Source organism: Sphaeramia orbicularis, chromosome 11, assembly GCF_902148855.1.
Source record: "Sphaeramia orbicularis chromosome 11, fSphaOr1.1, whole genome shotgun sequence".
Taxonomy (NCBI): domain Eukaryota; kingdom Metazoa; phylum Chordata; class Actinopteri; order Kurtiformes; family Apogonidae; genus Sphaeramia; species Sphaeramia orbicularis.
This window is the reverse complement of record NC_043967.1, coordinates 9,534,290-9,562,066: the sequence shown is the minus strand read 5'-3', so window position 1 is coordinate 9,562,066 and position 27,777 is coordinate 9,534,290. Positions and strand designations below refer to the sequence as shown.

General features: G+C 38.1%; 1 protein-coding gene and 1 non-coding gene across 5 annotated transcripts in view; one reads left to right on the top strand and one right to left on the bottom strand.

Annotated features, from left to right (window-relative positions):
* Positions 1 to 27,777, bottom strand: part of runx1t1 (RUNX1 partner transcriptional co-repressor 1) — a 102,153-nt gene that overhangs the window by 50,945 nt on the left and 23,431 nt on the right. For all 4 annotated transcript variants that reach the window (XM_030147824.1, XM_030147826.1, XM_030147825.1 and 1 more), the window contains exon 2: positions 780 to 917. In XM_030147824.1, coding sequence (XP_030003684.1) covers positions 780 to 917 — 138 coding nt within the window. The remainder of the gene's footprint in view (positions 1 to 779; positions 918 to 27,777) is intronic.
* Positions 21,420 to 21,493, top strand: trnat-ugu (transfer RNA threonine (anticodon UGU)). Its single transcript has one exon. It is a non-coding gene; the product is annotated as a tRNA-Thr (tRNA).

Sequence of the window (27,777 nt, the reverse complement as noted above, 5' to 3'; positions counted from 1 at the left end):
ATAATAATGATAACGCAATATTTCACCTTGTTGTCTCTTGTCTTATCTCATCTTATTTATTACCTTATCTTATTGTGTTTTATAATGTTATATCCTGTCTTATCATCTTATCTCATCTTATCTTATCTTATTTAGTCTCTATCTCTAGTCTCTGTATCTTATCTTATCATGTCGTGTGTGTTGTATCTTGTTGTATATTAACTCTTCCTCATTCATTCATTCATCATCTGGACCTGCTTTATAGTTTCAACTTGTTGTGCCTTGTCATGCTGTATCTTATTTTTTGTCACGTCTTGGTATCTTGTCTTATCTCCTCTCAGTTTGTCTTGTCTTGTCGTGTCTTACCTTACCTTATTGTGTTTTATAATGTATCTTATCTAGTCTCATCAGTCTGCTCATTGTGGCTTATCACGTTGTATCTTATTTTGTGTTTTTGCGTCCTGTCTTGATGTGTATCATCTCATTTTATTTAGTCTTATCTTATCTAGTCTCATCTCATGTTGTGTTATCTTATCTTATTTTATCTCCATGTACTGGATCAGTATTCTTTGTCAGTAAACATCTGAAGTTCCTGTAAGAGTTAAGTGATAAGTGCATTCTATAACCTGCCTTATCTTTATTATCAACAATCATCACCTGCATCATAAAATGTATGAGACAACATTAGTCGCCCACGGGGACCAATCAAAATTCTCGCTGTCTCCTGCCAGAATGAACGACTTGACTGAAATGACTATACATGAGTCTGATCCCCAAACTATAAATGTGGCTTTACTCACGTGTTGTTGGGGTGTAGGAGCTGTTGCGGGGTGCTCCTTGCGTGCTGGGCGGGGGTGGCATGGTAGGGGGGGTCAACCTGGACTGTGTTTTGACGTCCGCAGGTGAGTCGGGCATGGTGGAGCGCTTCCCAGTGCGATCTGAAGGCAAAAAAAAAAAGGAAAAAAGATAAAGATTTAAATAACATATCTAATATAACAGGTTGCCGGCTTAAGACAGGGAATAAACTAGTTTTACAAATACTGTGTTTGAGAAAGAGCTATATTATAATTTCCAGACAAACAACAGCAGCAGGATTTAATTTGATAACAAAGCGACCGTGAGGTGCAGCAGACAGACTCGTTCTGGAAATAGATGGTTCGCCACATCGTATGTCTGCGTGTCTTGCCACAGTGACACTGATGCATATGCTCAGACTGTCAAATGAGGAATGAGAGGAAGAGAGGAGAGTCACAGACGCACACACAGACAGACGCCCGGGAGAGCAGCGTAAATATGCACCAAGTATGGGTCTCATTCCACCACCATCTGTGCCATTCTGCACGCCCGCTGTACACCACGGCAACACGCAGCAGCCCCCTCCCCACCGCCGCCGCCACCCCTCCCCTGCTAACGACTGCGGTACTCATTACACACACAAGTACACACCCACACCCCTAATCCTTGCATATCTCTGGATACTATAGCCACATCTGTTCAAGTAACGAACACAATAGACAAGCAGCTAGTCAGTAAAATACTTTCAGACTGTGAAAACTAACAAAGAAAAACATCCTTTAAATGTCTTTTTCACATGATAGTCATATCATCCAAAAGGGGGTCTGCACCTGAACACCAAGCTAGGTCTGTTCCTCTTATTAATTATTACCTTTTTTGTGCTGTGAACACAAATACCACATTTCAGTCAATATTTTGCTCTTTTAATAAAAGGTCTTTTCACTTTTATTGGCTCCTGTCATTAAGGCTGTTGATCATTATGAAATTTTAGTTAACTGTCACACAAACCTCATTTTCGCTGTGTTTATTTGATGCCATTAGTATAGTATAAGGCAGGGATGCACATTTACCAAAATCAACCATAATACATCCTAATATATGCATATTATGATGTTAATGTCCAGATTTAGGAGGATTTATGGTAAACTAACTGCAACAAAACATATGAGCTCTGTCGTCCAGTGATGGTTTGGATTTAGAGACATTATGCAGATAGAGGTATTGTGTAAATCATGTCAAATGTGAGTATTTTGGTTATGTTTTTGTTTTGTTAGGTAATATTTGCTTGTTTGACTTGGGCCTTTTCCTTGATAACCAAGCAACAAGACTCAAATTGCAAGTTAGAATCATAATACTGCCCACAATAACAATGGGATTTTTTTCAGCAAGCTATGCAGCCCAAATATAAGCCTGATAATACACTTTTACATCTAATGAAGGAGACACATCTGTATTCAAGAATGGAACACATCGATAAGTCTGTTTGCTTGTGTAGTCGATGTAAATAAACATTGCACAGAGCAAATCTGACCTAAATCCCTTAAATATCTGAATAACTAAATGACAGGTTACAATAGGGGTTAAGTGAGTTGACATTTCACAGAACACCAGTCAAATCCCAAACAGCGGAAGATTACACTCAAAATGTGATGGAAAAGTGACATTTTGATCAACTGAAAAGATTGCCACAGTTATACAAATTAATCAATGTTAGGTCACATGATGAAATGATCATATAATAATTATGACAGTCCTACCTGTTATTATCAGTCATTTCAGTATTTGTGCAATAAACAAATCAGTCTATTCACCCTCTGCAATTCTTGATTACAAACCAAAATGCTGCTCATTTTTATCTTTTAATGTTCCTTTCCAATAAGCTCTTCTTTTATTGTATTAACAAAATGAACAGAAATTAAAACTAAATACATTTAATCATCCACTAAACTTTCACTAACCCAACCACATTCATATTTTCAAAATGTGAATCAAGTTCTCCAGATAAAGAGCATTAATCAAAAGGAAAACATTTTTTAATACACAGTTATTTCCACTTATTTCAGTCGCTTTGTACTCAGCAAATAAGTGACCTTATCAAATGTATGAGAACAACAGCATAGACATTATCAGAGTCTCGGCCGGGTGTGAGGGCAGAGCCCATACTGAGCAGGAAAAGAGACACACAACTTCTCTGAGCAAAAGCAGTTACAAGCCTATCACACAGTCGACAACAGGCTGTTATCAACTGTCTCTGCGGCACAATGTGAAAGAAAAGGAGGCTGGAGGGGAACAAAAAAGGAAGCAACTGAAAAGAGGGAAAGGACAGAGAGCGGAGGGAAGGGAGGAGCAGGTTAGAGAAACAAGACGACTATCTTTAACGCTGAACATATACAGTAGCTGTAATCCTGTCGCCAATACGTGTGTGTTGACTCAAAGACACACAAACCTGCACAGGATCAGCTCACACACTCTGTAATCAGGGTGGTGGTGGTGGGACACTGTCCAGAAACTGGGTGGTTCCTGTCTCACATTGTCACACCAAAGACCCTAACATGTACACTTGGGAATGATGGAAATCAGAATCAGAATCAGAATACTTTATTAACCCCAGGGGGAAACCATTGGGTGTTACAGTCGCTCCATTCAAGTATAATAAAAAGTAGCAGGAAAGAAATTATCAATACAACAGAAAAAATTAAAAAATAAATATAAACATATGAAAAGCTCTAAATATACAAACATATATATACATAGCCCTGAATACATATACATGCCAAATATACATATTAAAACACTCTAGTAAGACACAAAATTAAAACAGCAGAAATCTACATAACAGTATGCACACTGCTATATAATAATACATGTTACATACTGTGTAAGTTACAGAATGTATAAATGCCACTTTTCCTTGGTGCAAAGTCTTTGGGTAAGACTGTCAACTTCAAAATGAGAGAAGAAACAGTGATGTGTAAGAGACAGGATAGTCTAAGCCTTTTAGCTATAGGCCTGAGCCTCAGTCATGCTCAGACTCGCTGCTGCCGAGGTGAACTGTGACTAAGTATTTTAGTCACACCAGCTTGGCTTTAGCAGGCAGGCAACTGAGCGATGGAGATGTCACTGAAATGCTAAATAAAAGCCACACATAACTCCATTTCTGGGACTGAACGTCTAGATCAATTTTGTTTACTGAACTTTTTGACCCATGTTTGAGAAACAAAGAGAAAGAGAAATGCATAAAAATGATCACACATATTAAAACATATTAACCCATAAAGACCCAAATATCTACTGGCAACCATAATCATTTACTGATATAAACTGTTTAATACCTGTTGATCCATTAATCCTATCAATACAGGTAAATAATTGGTGTAAAATACAGTTTGTCATCTTTTCATGGTCATCAGATATGACCCATTTGGACATTCAGAGGCTCCGTAGTGAACGTGGAAATACCGTCATCTTCTACAACATTGATTCACCAGTAAAACCCATGGAGTTGGATCAATGACAGCAAATGGAGAAACTTGCTTTAAGTTCAGTTCATGATATATTTTGCTGAAGAAGTCACTTTTTCTTTAGTTTTCTTATGGACATCTACATGATTAGGTTATTAATTAAAGGGAAATAGGTGATTTTCACTTAATGCAAAATACAGAGCATAATATTACAATAAATGGTAATAAATCACTTAAAAAAGGTTAAAAAAGGAGAAAAATTAATTATGGGAACTGCGACAAAATTAGCACTGTGTCTTTATGGGTTAAGGTTGTGTGAGTTTAGAGACAGAAATGAGTTCAGTCTCTAAGCTTTAAAGATTTGCTGTGTATTTTAACATACTGCATACATAAGCAGGTGACGATTAGCTTCTTAAAAGATCTAGTGTGTCTTTCTATTGCTCTTTATACAGTCACAGTTGAAATGAACTGACTCAGGCGTCCGTATCATCAGGACACTCCTCTTAGATCAGGGCTGTCAAAGTAATTTTTAATTCAGGTTCCACATTCAGCCCAAAATGACCTGAAGTGAAATAATAACATAATAACCAACAAATAAGGTCCAAACTTTTCTCTATGTTTTAGAGTCAGAAAATTGTAATTACATTATGAAAATGTTTACATCTACAAAATATCCTTTAAAAAATGTAACCAACATGAACAACCATGAAGAAGCTGCAATTTATTAAGAAAAATAACTGCAACTTTTACAATATTATGTCCCACTTTATCATTTACACAAATACATCACAAATTACACATCACAGTGGATCTACAAATATACGAAATATTTAGGAAAAGGCAGAATATTATTAAAATTGCACTCACTTCTCTTAAAACATTTCATGTTGTTCAAATTTGTTCCAGTTATTCACATTTTTTTGTGAAAGAATTGTTTGTAAATGTAAACACTTTCATGTAATTTAACTGTTTAACTGAGAAAATATTGTAGGTGTCAGCATATATAGGTTATTATGATAGTATTTTACTGACCCAACCCACTTGAGATCGAATTGGGCTGAATTAGACCCCTGAACTAAAATGACTGGTAATATCTTAAGTGTAATTTTTGCATTTCACTAATTCATCCAGATTGGACCCAGTTTTGGCCTGCGGGTCGTATGTTGGACACCCATGTTTTAGAGGCTTAGAAACACAGAGGTCACACACCTCCCCGCTAACCACAGAAGACACCCAACAAACGCCCTTTGAAGGTGTAGAGGAGACGCTTTGACTGATAAAGTCACTGGGAAGGTTAGGTTTATTTGGCTCCCAGTGCACTGGTGTTAAAAAAACTCCAGCTACCATCTGGCTTTTGTCTTCAGAGTGAAAATGTGCAATCAGCAACAAGCAGGTTTGATTCTCTGGTCAAATGACTCTGCAGTAGATTAGTCTGACGGGCAGTGATGGAAACACAACACCTCGGGGGTTTAGTCGCGAGCCTTCGTCCCTTTTCCAGGATGATGCTGGTAGCCAGGGAGGAACATTATTAATGTCAGTATTTTCATTTTGGAACAATATGCGATGGTAGTTTTGTTCTTCTCATCATGCAGAATGGAACACTGGCAACACAAGGAGGTGACGGAGCACGCTGTGTTTGATGGGAATTTAAGGGGACTCTACTGTAACACATGGCACACTGAAATAAAAAGCAGAAAGGCTAACTTTAATACACTGTTGTCCATAAAGTTGGAATAAAATACTTTTACTTCTTCTCATGAAATGATCGTAACAATGTGATTTAATGTAACTGGAACTCAGTAATAGAAATGAGAGAAATAAAATAGAAATAAAAGAGGAATGCGTCTGAAAAAAAAAAAAAATTCCAACTTTCTGGGCTGGGTTTCCATCTGATATATCCTAAGTGAATGTTGAAGAAACCCAGAAACAATTATTTGTACAAGACACAAGAAAAAATAATGACCTAAACAATGCATTAACACAAAAATGTTAAATGATGAATCTCAACAAAAATGATACAAGAGATGTAAAAACATGAAAATGACATAAAACATGAAACAAAACATAGCAAGCAATTCATCTTGTGGTTATTTTGTTTAATTTGTTTTAAACTTTACAAAACCAGCAGAATTTAATGAGATCAAAATGAGACAAAAATGATTATTTATAATGTTAATCTATTCTTTATGATCTGAAAATGACAAACATTTGCCAAAAAGCAAAATATTTCACAAATCTAGATGCAGACCATTCAAATCAATGACAGTGATAAAGATATATTCAACATTAGATGAGTAAAAATTTATAAACACACCAAAACACTGAATAATTTTTTAGACCAATGAAAACTAAATAAACTATAAAGACGAAAGAAAAATGTACACTGTGATATTTATGGTTTTATCAAATGAAATTGTGATAAATTTCATTAATTTCATAAATCTAATAGCCTTAGTATGAAATGGACTCAGTAAACCAGAACTATAGACCTGAATGTAACATATTTGTAGGTTTAATGTTAAAAAATAAAGTGCACCTTGTACACATAAAGTGGTGGAGTCATCGGATAAACTTGGGAAACTAGTACTGGAATACAAATTCAGAGGGATAAACTGCAGGAGAGTGGTGGGGATGGATGAAAAAAGAGACAAGTGGAAAAAATCTGCGTGATTAGGAAAGCAGAGGAGTGGAGGTGAAAGAGGAGTCAATAAGAAAAGTTGACAGAAGGAGCAGAGTAACTATTAAAAGCCTTTAACTGCCTCTTCAGCGGCTACACTTGAACTTTCTAAATCCCCTCTTCTCTGTTTCTCTCCCACTTTTTCCTCGTCGTCCAACCTGGCCAGAATCAGAAAGGTTTACTGCTCTAATTTCACCGCAGTCAAAAAAAAAAAAAGTCTGGATCTGACTATTTATTTTATAAACTCAGGATATAGTGGAATAGCTGGTGGAAACATATAGTCTTACCTCTGGCTGCCAGCTATCATATCCTGTATGCCTTCCTAAAATATGATCTACCAAAATACAAGGTCATTAAAAAAGACGGCTGGGTGACAGGACCCAAGGTAATTCATCATTTTCCAGTCAAACACAAAGACCTTACATGTATATACGGAACTGGACCAAGGTAAATAAAACCAAGTCACCGTATCACACATGGTTGTACTTATTCTGTTTCAGTGAATCTTTGAGCCCAGACTTTCTGTAATTTTGTATATTGGCTTTTCTAATTATGTGGTAACTTTTGGCCCTCTTTACTTAATCTGTTATTAGATAGAAGGGAATCATATCAGAATCCAAAGTATTTTATAATTACCTAATGTCTCTGACTAGATAGGCAAACAGATATAAATGAGTCACATCAATACTGTGTAATTTGCAGCAATGTGACTGCAAAGTATACATAGTGTAGGAATTCATATGTAAATAAGCCTATATTTTTTTTTATTTTTTGGTACCAAAGAATATAAAATATATTAAGTTGAGGTTGTAAACGCTTATGAATCATCAATAGGCTGCTTTAACATGTCCAACATAGACCACTGTGATGTATTGCTTGCAAAACGGTGAACCCACATTACATTTCCAGTTCAGCCTCAGTCCTTACTGGTTGTGCAGCTTCCTTTTGTTGCTTTTCCACTGCTGGTGTCAGCTCGACTTGCCTCGGCTTGGCACCGCTTATTATGACCCCCAGCATGGTGCAATTCCAATGCATGGGTAGTAGCTGCATGTTGTTACAGCAATGCACCAGTAACTACAGTGATGATGACTACACCTATGAGCGATTTCTAAAAAGAGACATGACATCAAGTTTAATTTACTTCAGTTGTTTAGACATACGTATCAGGACCCAACTTGATAATTTGCTCTGATGTTGTCTGAATGTGATGATACACATATTCATTGACCAGTGTGTGCTCTGCAGGATTTTATGTCATGTTTAGTATTGCTTTGACTCACTTGGAAGTCCTGCAAAGGTAATACTAGTAATAATATGTGATAGAAGGAAAGAAATAATTAGTGGCATTTCTTCATAAATTACTGTTTTTTTTGTAAGAAATTATAGATAAATTCTTTGATAACTATTAGCATTTTGCATGTTTGGTACCTGGACATTTTCTATCCAAGTGTAATCTGTTAAGTTGCAATCATACTTTGTGTAATGATAACTAATTCATTTTATATCAATAACTAAGAGAGTTGCTTTATGTAATGTGGGTGTACTTTGAGTTACATGACCTGCTTGCTAAGGCTGTTGCTTTCTTCATTGCTTTATAACGCATCAGCTGATTGATTGGATTAATCTGTGATGACGGGACACAATACCAACTGTTGGTATCAGTGGAACCTGATGCTCCTAAAAAAGGACTTCTCAGCTGACAACAATATGTGAAAATATTGTAATATACCTGCCCTCACTTAGATTTTTAAAATTAATATAATATTCACTTGCAGATCTAGTAAGTAATTACTTTTAGTTTATATTTTATTCATTTAAGTTTTGCTGTCTTTGAATTAGATGTGATTATGATAAAAAACAAAAACAAAAAAAAAAGGGTCAACCTTTAAGATAGTACTTTTGAGTTCTCTTAAAGTAAAATTCATTTATTTTATACTGAAATAGACCCTGGATTAATTGTAATGTGAAAATAAAGACTGCTTTGTAGATGTTTGTGCTGAAGTCAGATCTTAAACATTAGAAACTCAATGTATTTCACATGGTCGAACATAACTGATAAAGGGACAAGATGAAGTAGGCTACGGAATTTGCAAGATCTGAAACTAAACAGCATCAACCTTGCCAAATACTGAGCCTGTATCGATGTATGAAAATTGGTCTTACTCAATAACTTAATAAAACCTAATAAATAACTATAAACCATGTATAAATCCTCTGTAAAGGTAACCCTTATTGCAAAATACTACCTATTTTGGAAATAAGCCTGGATGTTTGATTCTTGGGCTACTACTCATTTCCAACAGTAAAATACTTGAGAGAAAACACACAAATGTCTGAACTGGTTCCATTGCAGCATGAACCCCGCAGTGGTATGAAAAGATGAGTTTGGTTACAGGCCTGTAATTGGGGATTAACACCTGGGTCAGTGTTATGATTGGATAGCAGTTGTTGGGTGGAGATGAGAGGAACATAAACCCTGAAAGCAGTTTGAAACTCATCCTCCGTCCCTCAGGTGAAGAAGATGAAGGATAAAAGAATGAATTATAGTGAAATCCACACACACAGAGCAGATAAATACACAAGAATACAGTCTTTTCCCCCCTCTATGTTTCTCAAACACACAAATCAAAGACAACCCTCTCTGTTTCTGATTTGACTGAGAGCGCTCGAAAGCATATAAGAAGAGTAAAATCAATGGCTTCAGACTAACCAACAAGGGCTGCAGTCAACCATTCACTCAGCAATTACAATGCCACTGGAATCAATAGCAATACTCTCCTCGCAAAGTCATTTACCCAGTCTTTGGGAAAAAATCAAAATTCACCTTACGACTGAAGTGCATTATTGAAAGCACCTGACAGCACGCAGTTTCACTCTGTCTATTACATGAGCAAAATATGGCGTGCATGCTGCCAAATGAGAAATGCATGTGCAGACAACAGTTGGACAAGGCCTCATTTTATTACAGCAACAGAGTAAACCTGAACAATAGCAAGTGTGCACCAGCTCATGCATAATTCACCCTCTAAAGCACTACCTGAACCAGCATCCTTAAACAACCTTGAAAACAAAGTCGAGCCATCTCCCTCGGTCTAATACGTCGGTTAAAAGTTAATGACCAAACTTAATGCACATCCATTGTCCATTTATTAGGCCTGTTACTGCCCCGACACTTTCATATTGTAGGCAAAGCAGCAGGACTGTGGTTAGATGTTATTCCACAACAGGACAGGTATTGATGAGCTTTAATGGAAAGGGCCGATGAGTGCTTTGACTTTGCCTAACTCACTTTTTTTTTTTTTCTTTTTTTTTTTTTTTACGATTTCTCCGAAGTGCTGTTGTCCAGGCATTAATGGGTTGAAGTGGGGGGGGGTAGAGGACGGGCTGCTGAAGACTTAGCAATTAGCCACAAAGGAGCAGAAGAGGATCTCCAGTGTCGGACCTACTGACAATCACGCCTATGGCTTTAACAAAAACCACTCACCATTATGTTTTACATAAAAAATAATGCAGATTCATTGGTGTAGCACTGGGCGATCTAGCTATTGGTTGACGTTGAGGTAAAATCACAATCCACAATCTGAAAAATAATTTTCTTAGATCTTATAAAATACAGAAAGTTACAGCTCATCTATAAGTTTTACTCTAGTTTTCTATGGTCTATGGAAGCCTAAGTCCATGACTGATAGCTTTGGTTGATATTATCTGACCTATATTCTGCTTTGTTGCATAATTTTTTAGCAACATTATTACAATATTGACAATATCTAGATGGAATAAACAATTACATCTGCATTTGGTGTAAACACAGCTGCAGTCTTTCCATTAATTACCAATATTTGCCCCGTCTGAGTTTTATAATGAAATAAATATTATTTTCAGACATTTCTCATGTCAGAGCTCAGCAGTTAGACCTACAATTGATGGATCAACAGTCATTTTTAATCACCAGATCTTCAATAGTAATAAAACATGTTGCATAGACTCTGTAAAGTACAGATGGTCAAGTATCACTGTTTTATCCAGAGATCTGTGCCAGTGCCATTAATGCTACTGCTAGCTGAATAGGAAAGTTTTAAACATGCTGTTTAAATGATTATTATTATCATTTAATAACATGTTCTGTACAATTGCTCTGAAAAATACATCATATGAAAAATCAAAAAAGTCGCAAGATCATGAGACCATCAAGCTCTATCTCAGTGTGCATATTTGTAAAACAATGACAAGAACAAACTCAAATCCATAGGAATATCTAGACTGTGCGTGGTCCTTCACTTAATGTATTGTTGCTCAACTATAACGTCAGAAGTGTCAACGATAATTACCCTGACCAGAGACTGAATTATGTGTTGTATTTGCTTCAACTACTCATTTCCTCTGGATCATTTTAGAGCAGAATGTCTTCTAGTAGCTTGTTGCTATATTTGAAACCTTTGCTGGAAACTGTTCATGCAATTACTAAGAAAATGATTGGGATTTGAGCCAGATACACAAGAGCATCAAGAGTTTAAAATGGCCTTTAGACACATCCACCAAACTGTTTTCACAAAGCACTTCCCATAATGTGAATATATGAGTGAAATACAAAACATGTCATTTCAACTGTAAACCCAGTATTTTGGGTTTAAGCCCAATTATGGGTTAATCAGATGGAGTAGCTGCTGTAAATATTGAGGTTTTAACTGAAGTAAGAATAACCACACAAGGGTTAAGTTTTCCTGCACTCTGTTTTTCAAAAAGATCGTAAATTCATTTACATATGCCAACATTCATCACAGATTTTTCAGAAATACTCCCAACACTCCCTGTTAAAATAAAGTGAAACCAAAGCCGAGTTGTGCTTGTTTGTACGTTCTTTTATCTCTTCGCAATCTGCGCCTCTGAGTCAGAGAGCGATCCTCGAAATGAGACAGAACCCTGGACAACTACCTGCCACTCACAAGGATGTCTTCACACTTACATCACCCGTTTGCATCGTCCGTGATTACGTGATCCTCAATGTTTGCAAAATTTCTTCTTTTCTTTTTTTGCTCGGCTTTCCCTGTCTCCCTCTCTCTCTCTCTCACCCTATCTCTCTCGCTCACTCTCTTTCAGCCAAGCTCAAAGAAAGGAGATTTTATCCCCCCACTGACTTGTGATACACGCCTTTTCTAAGGTTACATACAAGTTACATCACTCGCCTAAAACAAGGTTGTTGCAATGAACGATATCTAGGAGGAGCGCAGTCCCTGAGAAACAGTTCAATATGTTACAAAAAAGACTTCGCTAACCCACAACTCAAGGCGAAAACACAAAGTTATATCAAACCCTTTTTACATTTCATCATCGCACACAAAGCTATGAGGTCATTTCGCATTCAAATCACCTTACGAAACAGGGACAACATTGCCTAACCTTGATATTTTAGATTATTCATAGAGGCTACAATGACTTCAAAGTCTATCATCAGGAGATAGAGTCAAACAATCTCCATTACACACTTCATAAGCTAGAATTGCCTTTCGCTGGAGCGTTTGCATGTGTGTATGTGTGCTGCAATGGTACAGTTGGAGACCCAGAAAATGATGTGATAACAGTGGCAGTAATATGCCACTTGAGAGTACTTCACACAGGCAAATCGCATTCTTCAAAACGACAATGGATTTCAATCATGCTGGGTGAATTTTCGAGAGTTGGCGGCTGTGACATAAACAATTTACGGTGTGCCGGCGCCCGCGTGAGCACAAGATTGTATTAGACAGACATAAGATATCATCATTATGGAGTTAAATAGAAAAATGCATATAGACTGACCCACTTATGTCCTGCACATGAGTAGGCAAAGACATAATGTTGACGTACGCGACAATGCGCATCGATATGGAAGGTGCTGGAGTGAAAAAGCATGAAGCTACAGGATGCCGGTGAATTGAGCGCTAATGTCCACAACATGCCAATGTCTGTGCAAAATGGTGCCTCTGGGTGTGTTATACCTACCCACACACACACACACACACACACACACACACATATATATACACACAGTACACAATAATGTGTGAATAGAAGGAGCGGGACAGCAAGGTAATGGAATAGATGAAGCGATACAGAGATGGTGTGATAGTGGCTTGCGGTGATTGCTCTGTGTACCGGGTACAGATGTGGGGAGGGAGGGAGGGAGCTAGAGCTAAGGGATGGACAAAAGGGAGAAAAATGAAGAGAATAAGGGGACGGATGTGTTAAAGGAGGCGGCTGAGGGACAGGTGGGACGATTAAGATTCAGAGACAGTATACAGAGAAACAAGGGGAATCTATCAGTATGCAAGAGTGGTAACCTCTCTTCACTTTCCATCATTCCCCTTCTCTGGACCCTACCTACACACACACACACACACACACACACACACACACACACACTGGTATCCAGATGGAGCAGTATGCAAAGCATGTCCCATCAAACTCCACCCGCTTGTCAAGAAGATGTATGGATACAACGCCCTACCGCAAGCCAACAAATACACAGATACACATAAGTCCACATGGAAACACACATACCCAGCTGCAAGGGCATATACACACACAATCACACACATACACACACACACACACACACACACACACTGCATGGAGAACAATAAAACAACACACACAGATCTAATTTCCACCATTTTATCTGTTTCCCTCCTCAGCAGATGCAGGATGCAAAGAAGCGCAGCAGCACTGCCACTGCCACTCAGTCCCTCTGGACATTCCTCTGTTTCCTTCTCTTTTCTCTTCCACTCTCACTCTCTTCTTCTTTTTTTTCAACTTCTACCCTTTTCTGTTTTTACTCTTCACTCATGTATGCATGCTTGCTTTCCAGAAAGTTCCCACTGGCTGCTGCTTTGTCTCATCTACCAGAAACATTGATGATGCAAGGACTTTGGGCACAGTGTGATATAGTTTCCTCTTGCCAGTAATGGCTTTGTTATTCAAGAAGTCAGCATATTACTTAGTACGTTCACATTTAATGCTTATATTAACACTTTAGATGTTACTTTAGTGCATTCTCAGATATACACTAGGTTCTGGTTTCTATTTATTCTTCAGAACACAGTTTCCAGTGATTATATATTTAGTGATGCATGAGCCTTTTTATGATCAATTAAGTGAAAAAAAAAGAAAGAAAGTTTGCTTTTTAAATCTAATTGCAGATGGAAAACTTTGATAAAATTAGTCAAAACACAACATATTCTTGATGAAGAATTAACTGTGAGGTGGTACCATATACTGTTGTACCGGAAGCAAATATTTTCTTATGATAAACCGAATTTCTGTTATTTTTTAAGTTATAGATAAAGTAGAGTTAGAGGGTTTGAGCCCCTCATGAACAAAGTTAAATGTTATTATAAGGTTTGAAAATATATTAGTACTATTAGAGGAAGGAACCCCAATGACAAATTGAAGTAGAATTATTCAATAAAGTTGGTTGCATTGGTGACCCCAGGCTCTCTGAGACTGTCTGTCCTCTCCACTGACCCACAATGGATGCAGCTGACATTCATTTCTTTGTAAAACACTCTGCACTGATGGCAGCTGTGGCACCACATATGCTATCTCTGCATTCAACCTTGATTGAAACATGGTTCCGAGGGCCCTTACACTCAGTATGCAGACACAGACGGCTGGACTGGACCGGTTTGCAGTTTTAAAACATCAAATGTCAACACACAAACAACAACAGAGAATGTACATGGATAAGACTATTAATACCATGCTTTTCTATGAGCCTGTATAACTAGGTTTTCAAAGCTGAACATCAGGGGTGTCAAACATGCAGGATGAATTTGCAAAGTGCAAAAATTACACTGAAGACATTAACAGTCTAGGGTGTTGAACTCGTTTTAGTTCAGGTTCCACATACAGACAAATATGATCTCAAATAAAAGAATAGCATAATAACTTACAAATAATGATTCCAAATTTTATTCTTGGTCTAATGGGGAAAAATTTTTTACATTATGTCTATAAATAATGACAACTCTCTCTCTTTGTTTGAGCACCAAAAAAAACATTAAAGTATGAAAATATTTACATTAATAAACTGTCCTTTTAACAATAAAATGTGAATAACCTGAACAAATGTGAACAACCTGAAATGTCTATAAAAAGTTCAATTTTAACAATATTCTGCCTGTTACTAAATGTTTTGTGTCTTTATAGATCCATAATGCACATGCATAAATGATAAGTTGAGGCATAATATTGTTAAAATTGCACTTATTTTTCTTAAGAAATCTCGTTTTTTTCAAGTTATTCACATCTTTTTTGTTTGGATAGTCTGTAAATGTAAATATTTTCATAATTTAATGTTATTTTTTGGCACTAAATCAAAGAGAACCATTTGAAGTTGTCATTATTTATAGGTTATTATATTATTATTTTACTTGTCCGGCCCACTTGAGATCAAATTAGGCTGAATGTGGCCCCTGAAACAAAATGACTTTGACACTTCTGCTGTATATTATTAAACTGAAGACTGGACCTGACCAGAAGACTGAATGTCATGACGAGGTGTTTCACGCTACACTAGATTGCCAAAAGTACAATTGAGAGTGTAGACTCCAGTCCACTAGGTGGCACTAATGTATCTCTAAAACATCAATAAACAACCTATGCCTATTTTGCCATAAATGTTCTTATCATCACCAACCAAATACATATTAGCCAGATCAGAAAATAACCTAACATTATGCTAATCATGTTGACATATTGATTATAAGTATCATGCACGTTACTTCCAAACTGTAATACATTACGGATTACTTGTTACTGTTATTTAAAAGTAATTCCTTACCTTACAATAGACCTATTACTGTCTCAGAATTGTAATGTGTTACATGACTCCTGTATTACTTTTCAGTTACTTTCACCAAAATAACTAGTATTGTAGAGGGAGATAGGGTGTTGCATAATGACTGTGGGCTGTCCAGGCTACTGAAAATCTATATCATCTATATCATAATACTGGAAGGGCTCTGTGTGTGTGTGTATCTGCACAGTTCTGCGAAATTGAGATGTTTTTAACTGGTCAATTTGGTACCTACAGTTGAGGAATAGTCCCCTCTCCATATTAAATATCTCGGCAAGGTGATAGGACCAATATTTTGGGAGATATTAGTAATTTTGGAATACAATAGCCTTACAATCATGTTGCTATACCCATGATGGTTGACAGGAAGTGCAGTACCACACTGCATGATGGGAATTGAAGTTAACACCAGGAGCAACGTATTTAGTAACTTCAGTCCCTCGATACCGGTATTAAAATGACCAGTGGTTCCCCAAGGGTCAACACGCTAGTAGAGTTTATAATAGCCAAAGTGAAGGTTCAAGGCAAGGCAGTGTTGCTTGGCTTATCATTCTCGTCTTCTATTTTCTTTCCCTTCTCAGTAAGTAGAGTGGTCACATGGCACCGTTCGAGATGTTTTTTTAAAACAATTGCTAGTGCTATTTCTCAGCGCTGATAGTTCTTTTGGTTTTGGACAACGGTTGCATTTGACTATTCCGTTTCTCTTGTCCTTATCCCTGACAAACTCAAAGTGATGAGCATACGTCCATCTCGCAAATGTACAGTCCATCTTAACCCATTGGCTGACTACGCATAGGAAATGGAACTTTCCTGTTGCATTTTTGATCCATTAAGGTCTTGTGGTCTTGTTGGGTTTTTTTAAATTTTTTTTTTTTATTTGAGCAATTGAAAGTGTTGTGTGTTGTAACGCGAGCACAACTGATCAAGCACCGAGTAAAATATTATTATTAATATGAAAATTGATTAGTAATGCCTTACACTACTACGTTACAGCAAAAAGTAAACCATTACTGTAATGCATTACTTTTGTAATGCGGTACTCCCAACACTGTTGATTATCAATACAAATAAAGTTGGATTTATTAACGTGACACCTTCTATACATATTGCAGATGTAGGCTACTTATAATTTGGCATAAATCAGACAGGTTTAGGTTATTACACCAGATTAGGCCAGAAATACCAGAAACTGACCCCACTTTCTCTTACTTGGTAAACACACCAATGCTGATATCAACACATGCATACACAAAAAAAAATCAAAGCTACGATGAATGCATATCCTTGTGACCGTGGAAGTCAAAGAATGAAATAATCCATGTACAAGTGTTGTATGTAGAATTCAAATCAAATCAAATCAAATCAAATTTTATTTATATAGCACCAAATCATAACAAAAGTTATCTCATGACACTTTACATATAGAGCTGGTCAAAACCAGACTCTATGTAGAATGGAGCCAAAGTCTCAAGATGACATAGAAATAACTGCAAGTACAAGTATAGGTACTGTATGTTCCAGTCATTATCATGTTGATTGTGATGTAATTCAAACTAATTCTTTTACTTAGATTTCCTGAAACATATACTGAACACCTTGTGTAGCAGAGTGAAGACAAATGATGGTAAAATACAGCGTAAAGAGCCATGCAGACAGATCTGCTTCTGATCAAGATTTCAGTCCTTTGCTTCTCCTACAATATCTGTATTTTTCTCCCAGTGTAACATCGTGTGTTTACACTTTGTCAAGCCAGCAAAGACATAAGGCGATTTCTCAATTGCATACAAAGGTCTGAACACCATCTGTTCCATCGCACAAACATTAACACGCACACGCATGCGCAAGTACACAACACAAAAATACATAAAGTAAACACACACACACAGTTGCAATTGCACATCCTGCAAAACACCTTGTATTACACACTGGAGATGCATGAACTGGATGGAAACATATGCAGAATATCGCATTAGAAGTCCTCCTCTCTTTTTCAAAAAATAGATTTATGGTAAGGTCTGCTTTACCCATCTGTTGAAAGACAGTCTGCCTTGCAAGAGACTGAGTGAGAGAGGAAGCAAGTGTTAAGGAACAATAAAAATGATTCACGGTTCCTCTTATGTGTCCTCTCAAATCCAACTGATCCCTGCCACATCTTGTTGCCAGGCAAAACTGAACTACAGAGTCTTATAAAAGAAAGACTGGCAACAGGGAACAAGAGGTGAGAGAAAGAAGAGGGTCAGGGGGAGGTAAAGGTAAAGAAAACATGAGCATATGTAGAGTGCGACAGAAAAAGACACAGAGCATGTTTCCAATTATGAGATGATATTTTTCCACAGCGAGGCCCAGCAGTGCTTAGCGGGCCCAGTGGTACTATATGTACTCCCAAAACACTATCAGGAGCACGGCTATTTATGGAAACCTGCTACTCAGGCCTTGATACAAGGCTAGAGCTGGGTAATAAGGCGATAATGACATTAACTCTGGTATCATTTTTAAAATAAATCTCATTGTGTTTATGCCTAATGTTAATTGAATTTTCAGCAAAAACAGAAAATGTTTCCATGACTTCTTTCTTTACTTAGTTTTACCATAATTATTTTGAACTTCCAACATCCAGATGAGTCTGCTGTTTGGTTGGTGTTTATAAAAGATGAAACAAACAAATATTCTTTTGTAGTTTTCATCTTGGTGAATCATATTTTACATATTTTCTTGATTTTGGTTTAATCTTGCAAACATCAGCAAATCTAAATAAAGAAAATTAGCAAAATATGCATTAAATCAGAAAATCACACTAAATGTTTGTCTTCTCACATACTGTTATGGCTTTTACTGTTGTGGTTTACTACATTCCTAACATCAGTTTTGTCGTGTTGAATTTTATGTTGTTTTGGTTTTGTTATGTTTTTACACCTTGTTGCACCTTATATGTTGTATTTGTCTTTTGTATTTTATATACAACAATAATTTCTTTATGTTGAATTTATTTTTCATCTTCTAGTTTCATATTTTTGTCATTCTTTGCTTGTTTCATCTTATTTCACCTTGTTTTCATCTCTTTGCATTTTATACATAATCTTCATCTTGTTATGTCTTTTGCACCATTATTATTTTTGAGTCTTTAGCTTGTCTTCATCTTCTTTGCATTCTTCTTCTTTTTTTTTTTTTTTTTTATCTTACTACATCTAATTTTTGTCCTGTTATATCTTACAAAAACAACTTCCACTCCGGACCAAAACATACACTCTAACCTGGAATAGATATGTGCCTGGGAATTATGTGCAATATGTCAAATTATGTGCAATAAGTCGTGCGATAATCTTCTGTTCTGCAATAATAATGCAATATTTATTCAATATTTATCAAAATATAAATGCACTATTTTTATTTCAACTTGGTTCACAGATATATATACTGTTTTCATGGGTAATACATACTGTTAATATTATTTATATTGTTGACAGATTATACATACTGTCACATACTGTTAATGCTGCAAATTTGCATCTATTCATATTTTGTCCATTTTTATTTTTCATTCTGCTTCTTATGTTACCATGCAAAATTGCAAACTTTATATTCTATTTTCTTATCTAATTTCTAGTTTTTGTAATTTTATATTTGCTTTATTCTTATTTCTGTAGCACTGGTGTTTTGTTAATATTACTGCACTGACTGGAGTAGCACTCCTAATTTCATTGTACACACAATAACAATAAAGGCTATTCTATTCTATTCTATTCTATTCTATTCTATTCTATTCTATTCTATTCTATTCTATTCTATTCTAGATACAGATTTTGCTCCAGTCCATAGGATACCAACCTGTATAAAACCCCACTATTGGAATCGCAGTGAAAGCTCTGTCTTTTTTGCTTCCACGGGTCTATAAACATGCAGTGTTTGCCATCACTGCTGGTGTATACTGTACTACACAAAATCAACTCAGCAAGAAAGCACAAAAAAACCCCTCTATGAACTCCTTGACCCTTGCACCACAAATGCAATTTGAAATCACTGATGCATCCACTTCATCTGTAAACACAAGCACACTGATACACAAGTGGAAATTTGTATGCTTGTTTTGTCCCCCCGAGCTAGATGGAACCTTCTCTCTGTAGCCAATTTGAGAGTATGTGTGAGTGCGTCCATGCTAAAAGCAGTCATATCCCTGTCTTCAAGAGCAAAATCAATTTTCAACAGACAGTAAAAGCTTTCATGTTTTACATGACAGTTATTTTTTACTATGTGGCGAGAAACAGAAGCTCCGAGGTGGGAGAAAGGACGGAGTGAGAGTGGATGGATGGAGCAATGTTGAATAGGAAAGAGTGAAGCTGCAGCAATATAAAAGGGAACAATATAGAGTTTAGAAACAGAAGGAGATGGAGATAAGGACAGAAAAGTGAAAACAGAGTGAAAGAAACAGACAAATCTGGAGACGGGGGGGGGGGGTAGTAGAAACAAGCAATAACATTAAGATGGAGAGACAGATGGGGAAATAAAACGCGAGAGGCTGAGATTGAGCATCGAAAAAGAGGGCAGAGGCTAACAGTAAGGGTGGTGGTGTTCCTGGGGGGGGTAGTCAAAGAGGGGAGGGAACCAGTCCGTCTGCCTGAAGTTTTCAAAATATCACATGACGGCTGCCATGTGTTGGAAATTACTGCCGGTTAACTATCTTCCCCAAAAACCGTTTCGAAAAAATATGTCTGCAATTTATGAAATGTGTTCCAGGACCCGCTAAGTAGAAACAGATTTGCAAAACAGAAAAAAAGGCCTTTAACCCTCAGCACCCCTTCTCCTGAAAACCACCAGTCTCTTTTCCTTTTTACACCCCCCCACCCCCCTTCAGCAGGAGAAGATGTTTGAAAACAGGGCTTAAGTCCCATCTGGTGAGCAGGGAGCTGGGAACAGCGGCCGCTATGACCTCGTATCAGGGCATTTCCAGGGTCTCGGTGTGTGTACCTGTCTGTTTGTGTGTGTGTGATATGGTGACCATGGCTTGCTAATGGCTTTGAGTGGCTCAAAGTAGAGAACTGCTGGAGGCAAAGGCAGCAGCAGGATGGCATCTGCTCTCTCGCACACTGAGTACGACCACCACCACAACCATTTCAGGTCAGTGATAGGTCTGGTCTCCCTTCATCTGGCCGTTACACACTCAGCTCTTACCGCTCATTGTTTTGCCTGTCACTGTCTTACCTCCCTGTCAGTGCACCAGCATCTGAGACCACTGACAGAAAAGAAGACATAGATCTCAAAATGGGCAAAAATACCAGCTCACAACACAATTTTGACAGCCAGTCATTTCTGAAACAACAGTAGAAGACAAGACGACCACAGAGATGCTTTCTGGAAGCGCAATGCATGAACAATGTGACATTCGTATGCATTATAGAAGGTAAGATTCACCGATTCACACTGAATGGGCATTAAAGCTCAAGATGAGAGTGCCTTGAATGTTTGCACCTACAGTCTGACTTACAATTATTAATATGGGCCCTGAGCCTTTGGAATTTGAAATGATACTTGTCAAAAGTGTCATTGCAGAATTCAACTGCACTGCAATGAGGGTGAATCTTGGGCTGAGTAATAAATGAATTCAATAAATCAAGGTTTTGAAAATTCTGAAAAATGCCTAAATGGTACAATCAAGATCATTCCAGGAACTCTACAACAGGGCGCTGTGGCTTAGTTGGTGAAAGCGTCTGTCTTGTAAACAGGAGATCCTGGGTTCAACTCCCAGCAGTGCCTTTTGGGGACAGCTGCAGGTTGGAAGGTTTTGGTTATGACCAAAGGGTTGCCAGTTTGATTCCCCAATTTGGCAGAGAAACTGTTGGCCCTTGAGCAAGGCATTTAACCCCCCCCCCAATTTTGCTCCCTGGCTTTTTGACAGCCCTCTGGTCCTAGTCTGCAGTGTGTGGTGTGTCCCTGCATTTTCAGCTACTGATGGGTTAAATGCAGAGGGTCAAAGTCTGCATGTAAAACATATATACTGACAAATGAAGAGTCTACATTCATTCTTAATTCCTCTGGAGAAATTTCTTGTGCAACAAAAATTCAAAATGGAATCTGTTTGCTTTTTGTAATATAATGACTGACAATCTGTTTTTCCAGTCACACAGTTTGGGCAGAGAGCAGTTTTGAATCAATCTCCAGTTCATTTATCCAGTAAACAACTGATTAAACTTTATTTCAAACATAAGTAGGAATAAAATGCAAAGATGAGCATTGATGATAGTATAGTGGTGAGCATAGCTGCCTTTCAAGCAGTGTTTGTGGGGTTTGATTCCTGGCTATTGCAGCTCAGTTGTCAATAATTTTCCCCTGCGATTAATAAACTATTCTGATTCAGAAAAGGCAAAGAGAAATTACAAATTTAAACGGAACTCTCCAGAATATTGAAGGCAATACTTTAACCAAAAACAGAAAAACAAATGTCACACAATGTAAAACTAGTTCATTGTGGCTCTTTAACAACACTTTATGTCCAAGATGGGGGAGGAGGAAGCCGAGCGTATATTGTCCTACTAAAATTTTATTTGACTTGGCAAATCAGCTAAAACATCCTTAACACTGAAAATAAAACTAAGATGGAATTTTTTTTCACAATATCTCCTACTTGGTAGGATATTTCACAATTAAGAACTATAATTTAATGAATCATTGTTAGTGATGTATTAAGATGCATGACCTCAGTAATGTGCAATTGTGGTCAAAAGTTTTTGAAATGACACATATTTTGTTTTTTAAACTTTCCTTTCCTTTTTTCCATGTGTTTCTGAGATGCACTGAACATAAGATTTTTATAGACTTTTACAGGCAAATAAATCACATTCATGCAAAGACTGTTAATGTCACAGCCACTTTTGGGCACAATCCCTGATGCACATCCCTAATATTAAATATGTTATTTGCTGTTAGTGCTGGGCAATTGTGACCACTTTTTTTTTTTGTTTAGAAGTTACTAAAACCAAATCAAGTTTGTGTCTGAACTGAAAAAGTATACAAGTAAGTAGAGTTAGAATGTGATACTGTCTACAATAATCACAATATGACTTTTAGATTTACGACCATTTGCAGCCCATAGTTCCATTTGAAAAAAAAGTTATATTAAAAGTATGTTTATTTTCTCCTAAAATGATGCAATTATCAGGAATGAACAGAAAATCCAATGCGATCTTAATCCAAGTTAACTGTTCACTGTGGGAATGAATGATTTTAGATGAGTCCTCCTCTACTCTGTACTGTCATGTATTGGTGTTGTGTGTTTAAATCACAGCCTATATTGTGTGATTACCTGAGATTTAATATACTACAAATCCTAACAACTCTTCACTGTGTGACACATGTTGCAGGAGGCGTTAAACGTCCCCCTCCCTCTTCCATCCACTTCCCACTGTCCGTCAAACAACAGCAGCAGCTTCTGATCCAACACAACTCTGAACTCTGTCTCCCACCCACTACTGATACCACTAATAGCATCACCAGGACAATCTCATTGTTATGAGTCTCTGTCCCGTAAACACAAATGCATGCACTTACACACACACAGATACCCACTCACACACAGACTCAGACACACAGCCTAACTGCTCTCCAGTGCTACAGATGGATGCCACCACTCTCTCTGGAGCTTTGCCAGCGCCAGCTAGTGAACAGCTTGCCTGGCACAGTGCTCGGCGTGTGTGTCTGTGTGAGTGTGTGCGCCTGCAGAAACAGTAGCGAAATAGCCCAGCACAGATGGGTGGCCAAAATAACCCCCTCCCTGCACACACACAAACACAGACACACACACTCACACGCATATGCTGCAGAATAAAGACACACATACAGACACTAACACATGCACACACATAGTGTCTTGGTTCTCCTTAAGTGTTCCCGACCTGGCACACGCTGCCGCTTGCACAGCTGCTTCCTCAGAGGCACACACACTTATAGACACACAGTTTACACATAGCTACACACACATACACATACATCTGCGTTTAGTTTACACTTCCTGTTTCAGCGATGGGAAGTATAAAGTCCACACTCCCCCACCCACACACATGCGTACACCGCCACGCCACCAAAGCCCACACACAGACAGACATTCCTGTGCATCTGCCACACGCACACACAACACAAACACTAATGCGGCGCTTTATTCTCGGTAGCTATTCAACCTTGTTTGTATCTGCTTGTTTTCTCGACACACACAGAGAAAAAACATCAAGGCGTTCAGCTGGAAAGCCTCCAATGCTGGCAACCTGCCAGCCGAGGCCTATAGATCAGCATGATCATAGAAGTGTGTTAAGACACATCACTGTTTAATGATTTGACAATGAAATTAAGACATGAAAGCTCTGACTGGAACAATAGAATCAACAGAATGTAATTAGAATGCAGCTGTGTTCAGTGCAAACCGTTTTAAATGCTCAAAGTGTGATGTGAATTCTTGTGACAGGCAATCTAACACAGCCTCGTGACTTAACTGTGTGTTTTTATTTGATGTAGCTGTATGGGAAAGCGTTAAAATAAAGCACCGCTGCTTGAAAATGCTCTTCTATTCTTTTAGGGTGAAAGGGACGCTCTCTTAGGATCAAACAAAGACAGAGAAACTTTACTAACTGAATAAGGCAGTTGGTAGACGGCCTGCCAGTCAGTCAATGAGCTTAGGCGGCTGGCAGCAGGTACCCTCACCCTGGTACATACGGGAGAGCATGGTGGCTGGCACTGCCAACTGTGCACCGGGTAGCTGTGCCAACTCCGCCAGCCTTGTAGTGTGTGTTTGCCAGGGCCATCTGGGAAGAACAGCTCCGTGCACATACACTACCTCATCTCAGCTCAGAGGGCACGGACACATAGACGTACATTGAAATGCATGGATGCACAGAAGAAAGCAAGGGCAGACATGCACGCTGCATACAGTACATGCAGCATGCGCAAATATGCACGGCGTAAAAACCGCACACACACATGCAGTTCCACACATATACATGCACAGCCGGCCGCTGACAGCTCGCCATCTGTGTGCTGCCTCTGACTTCTCCCTCTGCTTCTTTCTCTGCCCTTGTTTTCGCTTTCATAAACTCTCACTCTCTCTCTTCACATTCTCCCATCACGTCTGATCTCATTGGATGAATTTCCAAGTCACTGGATTCCTCCACTATGCCGCCACCACCTGTGTATTAAAGCTTTGTGTGTTTTTTATTTTATTTTTTTTAACATGCACAGTGTTTAAGATTAAGATGTGTCATTACTTGACAGGTCTTTTTCAGGTTATCTGGCATTGAACAAGACAACACAGTCCACAGAGTCTTTCCTCCAGATCTCATTTTCTCATCTTCTCTCTTTTATCAGATGAGGCCAGGGACCAAAGGGGTCCTCGAGTGGATTCAACACACTGCAGCACGCGTGTAGACATAAATATATACGGTACATGAGCTTGTACATCAAACAAAACCTGTGTAAAAGGAAGAACAAAAGGAGTGGGAAATGATGGTTGTAAGGATAGAAAAAAACATCCCTCCATCTCGACGAGACACTAAAAAATACCGAGGGAGACAAGCAGAAAATAAGGTGAGGTATGGAAGAGGAGAAAGAAAAATAAAGAGGAGAATAAGAAGAAAAGTGGAAAAGTAATATGAGAACAGAACCGTGGAATTCACATCAAAGAAGAGCTGAAACAGGTCGCTGTCTTTACCAGAGTTTTGCCTAAGGTGAAGCTCTCTCATATGTTTCTCATTTCAACCCTGCCTTGTACCTCTGTTTGAAAGCGAAGGCCAAGGAAGGATATGAGTAGTTAACATGTAGCCGGTGTCCTTGTCGTACATTCACGTGGAATTTCAGGCAATTTGCTCATTTTTCTCCTGCCCATTTATCTTTATATTTGTACATCACGGTTTAACAGGTTAGAATACCACCAAGCTGCTACTCCTCTATAATATTTCCAATCACAAATCTCCCCTTTCCTCCTTTTCTTCACTCCATTTATTTCTTTCCCTCTCACTGGCCACCGCTACCTGCAATAACTGATTGTTTCTCCCATACTCCATCACTTGCCCCCTCAGTAGTATAACAGCATCAGGGAAAAAAAAGCCTACATATGAACACTCCTCTCCCACTGCTGCTGTTATTCTTACCCTCCACAGCCTCTTTCGCACCCTCCTTCCTCATTTACTTTCCTACCTCCTCCTGGTGTTCCGTTTCCAGCTCTCTTTATCACTTCCATCCACTTTCACCGCTCAACCCTCTTCTTCTTTTTCTTGCTCCTTTACCTAGCTATGCATCTCCATCCTTCTCACCAGTAGAACCCCCATAAAAGAAAAGAAAAGAAAAGAAAAAAAAAGAGAAAAAAAAAGCACCACATGCTCTGGCAGCGGCTGCAGCAGAAGAAGTAGCCTCATTGCAAACAAGGAAAATCCATTTGGAGCAGCCGTCTGCTGCTTTCACTGGCCTCCTGTGAACTCTCTGGAGTAGAAATGCCCCACATCTCTCGATCCAACTGTCTTCTTGTTCTCTCCTCCTCACTGTTTTGGATTTCCCCGCTTTCTAATTATTTTTTTCTCTCACTCTCAGAGTCACCCCTGGTAATCTCTTCACATTTAATATGTGCAATACAGCGGATCCATTTATATTAAAGCCTCTGGAAATCTGGCTCAAAATTCCAACAACACGTGTCATAAAGAAGTTGAGTTGACCTGAAAAGCATCTGCAAAACTCTGACAGAAAATTAACATTTATTAGATTGATTTAATAGGAAACATCATCCAAAAACCGGCTGTTCTGTTGTTAAGACCATTTCTCAACGCTGTGTACGTATGACATGTTAGCTCGTCACATTAGCTTCACCGCCAATGGGGCTAAACAGGTTAGTTACGTAAACTTATATATAATATAATATTCTTATAAGTCAGTGTGTCAAGTCAAGTCTATGGTAGACAGATAGACAGAAAGACAGATGGATAGATAGATGATACTGTTGTTACTAATATTTCTTTATTTTGTTTTTGTTATTATTTATCCCCCTTTTAACAAAGAAATGTTCACTATACAAAAAACAAAGTCTGTTCTTCCATTGTAATAAGTTTGAATTAACACAGATTTACACTGCCACTGCCATCTGTAGAAACACATCTTATATATCAATACTGATATTGGCCAGTACAGCAAATATTGGTTGACATTTTGGTGTGACCCTAATATTTCACCTAAACAGACTCACATTACCAGTTGGAAAACCTCTGTAAATGACATATAAATTAAACTTATCTATATTGTATCATTATATTTATATACAGCTGCAGTCAATAAACAATTACAGTATATAGGATATCACTAGTGTTACATATTAGATACTAACATCTGAAATAAATTATTTTGACCTGTGCTGTGTAATGTTATACATCCTGTACCTGTAGGAAACATTCATCATGTTGCTCTGTGACCTCAAACTAATACCAGGTCTATTCAGTTAAACTAATGGACCAGATCGATTGTCGGCAGAGTTTTTTTTTTTTTGCCGTTATAAAATGAATCATTGCACCACTTCCTCTTATTTCCTCTGCGCTACTCATCCTCATTTCTTCTTCTCATTTTTCTCCCTTTTTCCAGTTTTTTTTAAAGCTTTTCTTTTCACTTCTCATTCTGCCTTTTTGCACGCTCTCTCACTCACTCTCTCCTTCTGCTCTGCCATCATCGCAACATCTGATTAACATATGTCTAGGCTTTCACTCCCTGTCAGCTTGCAGGCATCTGCACACCCACACATCCACAGATACACACACACACACACACTCACATATCCACACACAATCTCCACACACCACCATTCAGGTTCAGGAGGGTAGAGGGCCGAAAGAAAATGGCACTAAAATCCCTCCGATCCTCCTTTTAACTGCATTTACATACCTTTGTGCCAGACTGTGTGTGCGTGTATTTGTGTATATGTGTGTGTGCCCACAACAATGAGGATGAGAGACAAAGCATCTTAACATTATTGCGAGCCAACAAGCCTCATGCTCCCTGGTGAGCTGCTTAAAATGCCAGTA